Here is a 6,000-nt window from a genome sequence, read left to right on the forward strand (position 1 = left end):
GACTTCAATAAACTTGCTATTTATACAAATTCCCAAGGGGGACATTAATTATTATATACAAACAGCCAATCCAAATGATTTACGTTTAATACGATTTATTTAGCGCAACATAGAGTAAAGTTAATTTGGTGAATCAGGCACGTGCAGTACAAAATATTTGACTCATTGACAGGGCAAGTATTAAAGTTAAATCACAACAACAAGTATTGTAAGACACCAAAGGTTTTCAAGACACCAAACACAATCTAGTAGCTATAACCAGTGTGAACAATGTGCTGTCATCTCAAAAATTGTAATACTCTTTTAAATAGCAACAGATAATAATTCTACTGAATTTTGAAAATTACTATCACTCCATTTGGACTGGTGTATCAAGTAATTTTTTATGGAATTCCTGCTCTTTGCAATAACAAACTACAACAATGAGATTTTATATAAAAATACAAAATAAAAGATCTATCAAAATAATTTAAACTATTACAGAATATGTTTATTATTTGAAAATAAGAATAATATTTGCAAAGAAATTAGGCTTTGAAAAACAATGCTCTTTTTTTAAATAATTTAAATTATCCATTGATATTATTAATATCTCTTGATAATTGAAATAATTAATAACAGAGCATTATTATTCAAAATAATCTTAATATTGTTAATACCTCTGGATAACTGATATCACCAAAATACATAGCATCATTATTCAAAGTAAGTTTAATATTTAGGTTATAATACTTTGTTGCTTCAATAACAAGATTACTCATAGATAATTTTAGCATTATTACATTTTGCTTCAGGTTTCGAAGTTATACACGGAAAATTGCCAACTATCAATTAATTAAAATTATCACCGGGTATAATACGCCCTCACCCAAAAGCCGAACCTCGTAAATAAACATGAAAAGAAAGATAATATAAATATATATATATATATATATATATATATATATATATACATATATATATATATATATATATATATATATATATATATATATATATATATATATATATATATATATATATATATATATATATATATATATATATATATATATATATATATATATATATATATATATATATATATATATATATATATATATATATATGTTCAAATGTACCTTCCTAAGTCTATGTACCTACTAATTTTAAAGTTTGTGATGTGACAAAACAGTAATTGAAAGTTTGTTGTTTTTGTTTAAAGATTTTGTTCAAAAACAAGAAAAAAATTGACTATTATTTTGATTTTGTTCAGAATTTCTAAGGTGTTTTTTAAATAATGTAACAGATCTAATAAAACAATTTTGATTAAAAAAGGTAATAATTTACTTAAATTACCTCCGAAATCTCAATGTATCCTAGGTACTTTGTAGTACCCAGGTACATAGGGCATGTTGTACCTTGGCCTTAATTACCATTTTTTTTAACTTTCAAATATATGTACTAAGTATGAAATATACATTTCTGATATTTTGGTGGTGAGTAGCCAAATAGTTGACCTTTCAAACTATGCAATTATGATTTGCGTGCTTACGTCAAATAATAATGAAAAATATATATCTCAAAAACTGTCCTAGGTACAACAGGTTCCTCTATAGCAGCATAAAATTAAAATTAATATAAAATTATATTTTATTGGCAATAACAACAAAAATCTGAAATCTTTTACTATAATAAAAACACCATTTTTTAATATTATTAGATGATTTAATTTTGATTAGATAATTTATTTTCATTTCTAAATATTATTAGATGATTTAAAGTTAACCCACAACGTAAGTCAGAAAATAACAGACGTAACTATTCTTGCCAAAAGTTTGCTATGAACATGTTGTGAATACCGTTTTTTATAATTTTTGCGTAATAATAAATTACGCAAGGTTTGTGAATGACTTGGCGTAACTTTGAACTTTAGCAAAACTTTATGCAAACTTTACGCAAATTTTGGACTTACAAAAGTGTTGTGAGGTAGATAATAGAATCAAAAACCTATTCCGACGCTTAAAGCTTTGTGTAAACTGATGACCGGAATATAAGAAAATAAGTGTTTGCCTTGATTTTTTAATCACTCAGGGCTTTAAATCATTTTTTAACTCAAGCTATTTTTCTAACTTATTGCTTGGCCAAACCGGAACCCTTAGTTGATGTATGTACACTCCCTGCATGTTCTATCTATTAGTCAGTTAATGCTTGAACATTCTCTGCATGTTCTACCTGTTTATATCAGTCTATGTGTGCACACTTCTTAATTTTTATAATAAATAATAATTTATAACCAATACAACATTTTATTAACAACAATCATAGACAATACGCATGAAACTAGAACTAAATACTTTAAAATCTTACATAAAAGTACTCATAAAAAACATATGCGCTGAAAAGAAACCGAACCTACGTCGCCGGGCGACTAGGCAAAGTTAATTGCCACGAGACCACACATTACACATTTTAACAGTAAATTAAAAATATAAACTTGTTTTTTACGCTACGCAACTATTTTAAAACAATGATTTATTATCGGGTCATCAATTTACAGAAAATTTCAAACGTCGGAATAGGTTTTTGATTCTATCATCTACCGTATTGTGAATCCGCATCCAGGTGAGAAGCCACACAAGCTCTGTTACTAGCTCTATTCAGTAAATGTTGTCAGCATCTAGCAAAAAATGTGAACGTAAGAAACGTTTTTAAAACGTTTTATAATTTCAAGCCATAAAAAGTTTATCTATCTTATTGATGTGTTAAATCTATGACACAAAATGACTTTTAAAAGTCAATTACACAAAACTGTTAAATAAATAAAATCTGTCACAAACTGTTACAAAGTCAGTGAGAGATTTTATTTGGTTTTTAAGAAAATCTAACAGTCTTTAGTAAGAACTCTCAGTCAAAGTAGTCACCAGTCTTTTTGGCAGCCTGATTGATATTAGAATGCATAATAGCAGTCAAAGTACTTTTTATAAAAATTTTAAAAAGTTTAAATTTTTTAAAGAATTGTACAAGGAAAACCAGAAGAAAATCAGAAGTTTCAAATTTTAAAAGCAAACAATTGCCCAACCTATAATACATCTTAACGCTTACCACTTAAGAAATTTAAGTTATTTAAAAAAAATTTCCAACACTTTAAAAACAATTATTTTAAACAAATTGTATTTTTGTTAACACATTCGATCAAACTTTTTATCCAAAGTATGATAACAAAACTACAATTAAAAATTTACCCACAAAAACTGGAGTTGGTGAGGCTTATTGAGTTAAATAACATCCCGGGTCCCATAATCATCAGTCTATTTCATCATTTCCTGTATCTCTGTGGGATACAGGTAACAATATAATAGAAAGAATTTAAATTTAAAATAAATAAAAAATTTTGTTGTTGTTTGTTATATTAGAAATTATATCAATACATCGTCATAGCAACATTGTCATAACAGTATTTTTCTTAAAATTGTCTTTCAAAACATAAAAAGTTTTTTATTAAAAAAAAAAAAAATTGATGAGGTATCAGTTTTTTTCCGTTTAATTTCAATTAAAAAAAATGTTTTTAATTTTTTTTCATTTTATAACTTTATGATTTTTTAGAAGCCTGGAACAAAAAAAAGGAACCTGGGACAAAAAGCCTTAAGGCGTTTATATACATCAACACATTGCTGATTTTATCTCATACACATTTTTTTTGCGCGCACCTATTTTTATGATCCATTTTTAATTCTTTTTTATTCTTTTTTTATCGGAGCTTATGTCGCTTTGAGGGATGGAGTTCCTTTTCTGGCTTTTTGTTCGGCGTTTGTTTTACGAAAATCGGTTTATTTAAAAGAATACTCAAGTAATTATCTTTTTCGTAACAAAGAATTTGTTTGTTTAAAAAAGACATATGGTATTGAAGGAAAATCAGTTTAATTATTTATTGGAATAAGTTCATTTAGTTCTTAGTTCTAATGCTTTTTTTATGTTGAAACTATTGTTGAAGCAATGGAAACAAACTTTTTTATAGTGATTAATTTTGAGTAATTACACATTTCTACAACAATAGTGGACAGATTTCTTCTATCTGTAAATATCTCTATTTGTTTTTCTATTGGCTATTTGTAAACTTTTTTCTTATAACAACGCAGATGTTTCAGGGTTCATCTTATCCTTTAGTTATATTTGAAGCATCACAAACTAATTCATCAACAAAATCAATTTCGCTGAAAAAAAATATGGGAAAAATTGTGTTTTCCGTTACCTTGTTTTGTATTTTATCCTTATATAATGTCTTTGGATACAGGGAAATGACAAAACGTTTTGTAAGTTGACTTATATCATTTGTTGCAATTTTTACTAATGCAAGTATTTTTTTTATAAAACAATCAACAACTTTTATAAAATAACAAAATTTGTAATTATATATGTTAGATATAAATAGATTATAATTACAAATGTTTAGTTCTGTAAACCTGGTGAGTGTGGCCCTGGACAATGTTGCAAGAAATACTTTTTGCCCCCAGCAAGCGTTTGCATGAGCTATATACCTGAAGGAGAAAGATGCATGTTCGGGGTAAGAAAGCTGTATAATGTTTTAAGTGTTTTTACTGATTGTTTATTTCAAAACTTTTAAATAAAAAAGCATTCAATTGTAATTGACGATAGTTAACAATAGTTGTTTCAGATTTGTTTTTGGAAATTTTTTTAAACTGTTGAAGGGTTTTTTTACTTAGAGTTGATGGTCTTCTTAAAGAATACCGCGTTATATAAATATATATTTTTTGTAAAATTTTTATAATATTTATCAAATTTTTTGAAAGTTAAAAAATTAAAACGTGTTTTAAAATTTTTAAAAAGATTACATAGCATAAATGTTAGTAACATTAAAATGACGGTAAAGGAGGCAATAACAAACAAAAAAATAAAACATCTGATAGAGATAAAACAGAAAAGTAGATAATGGCATTAGAAAGAGATTTTTATAGTAGATAATTTTGTAAAGTACAGATATAAAAAAATGTAAAAACGGCAACCACACGAAAATTTTATTTAAATAATAAATTATGTTCAATAAAATAGATAAATAGAAAATAAATAAAAAACCGAGTTCTTAAAAACAATTTTTTTTTAAAAGAAATTATAAAGGACTTTGAGCTAAAAATTCTTTTTTTAGGACGCCGTCAATTTAGGTTGTGGGTGTGCACCTGGCCTTGAATGCATGTTTAAAAAATTCTTTTGGTATTGTGTAAAACCAAATAACGAACCTGAACCCGATGAAGAAGAAAAAGAAATAAATCAGCTCGGAAACGAACAAACAAATGAAGATGATTTAAATGACGAAAGGAAATATTTTAAACAAGATAAATAAGAAAGAAACCTTTTATAACTTTCAAAGGAAAACTCACAATTTCAATAAAATAAATTACCTTTAGATAATTTTTTTTTTTTTTTTTTTTATAATAAAAATTATCTTTTTACATTCCAGATGATGAAACCTTGTATAATATTTCTATCAACAATATAAAGTTAGCAAAATCTATGGAAAAATAATTTATCCAATTTGCCATTTGATATTGCTATATGAAATCTTGTTAAGTTCTTGCTTTAAATATTTTCTGTCAATTTTTTTTAATTTTTTTTTTTTACCTTTTTGATTTCAATATGTTATGAAATTTACTTTGAATCCAAAAATATTCTTATAAAAAAAATAAATAATAAAAAACAATAAGGGATAAAATTTATGTTGTAAAATTTGTATCTAACAAAAATATTCTTTAAAAGATATATTTATTATTCGATGTTATATTAAATTTGTTTGATATGAGATTGCCTTTTTTGTTTGTTTGTTTTTTCAAGTTGTTAGAAACATGCTAAGCAAATGCCAATCATTTGGAACAAATATTTCGGAAAGTTTATTATTTACTCTCCGTTCTGATTGCTGACTCAATAATAATAAAAATTTGTCTCACTCTCTTTTTATTTATCAATTATAATCAATAAAAAAAAGTTTAGACATTAAAACACCTGCAT

At 25.5% G+C, this 6,000-nt stretch overlaps 1 protein-coding gene across 1 annotated transcript; it reads left to right on the plus strand.

Annotated features, from left to right (window-relative positions):
- The first annotated feature begins 4,103 nt into the window (after positions 1–4,103).
- On the plus strand, positions 4,104–5,792 carry LOC100209664 (uncharacterized). Its single transcript, XM_065809780.1, has 3 exons — positions 4,104–4,292; positions 4,433–4,543; positions 5,144–5,792. The coding sequence occupies exons 1-3, from the start codon at positions 4,119–4,121 to the stop codon at positions 5,336–5,338; spliced, it is 480 nt and encodes a 159-aa protein (XP_065665852.1). The 5' UTR covers positions 4,104–4,118; the 3' UTR covers positions 5,339–5,792.
- The last annotated feature ends 208 nt before the right edge of the window (positions 5,793–6,000 follow it).

This window comes from Hydra vulgaris, chromosome 11 (assembly GCF_038396675.1).
Source record: "Hydra vulgaris chromosome 11, alternate assembly HydraT2T_AEP".
NCBI classification, from domain to species: Eukaryota; Metazoa; Cnidaria; class Hydrozoa; order Anthoathecata; family Hydridae; genus Hydra; species Hydra vulgaris.

Excerpts from the sequence above, each read along its gene's own strand:
- LOC100209664 (XM_065809780.1), top strand. The coding sequence starts at position 4,119 with ATGTTTCAGGGTTCATCTTATCCTTTAGTTATATTTGAAGCATCACAA. Across the intron at positions 4,293-4,432 it reads GGGAAATGACAAAACGTTTT|TTCTGTAAACCTGGTGAGTG; the intron begins GTAAGTTGACTT and ends ACAAATGTTTAG. Across the intron at positions 4,544-5,143 it reads GAGAAAGATGCATGTTCGGG|GACGCCGTCAATTTAGGTTG; the intron begins GTAAGAAAGCTG and ends TTCTTTTTTTAG.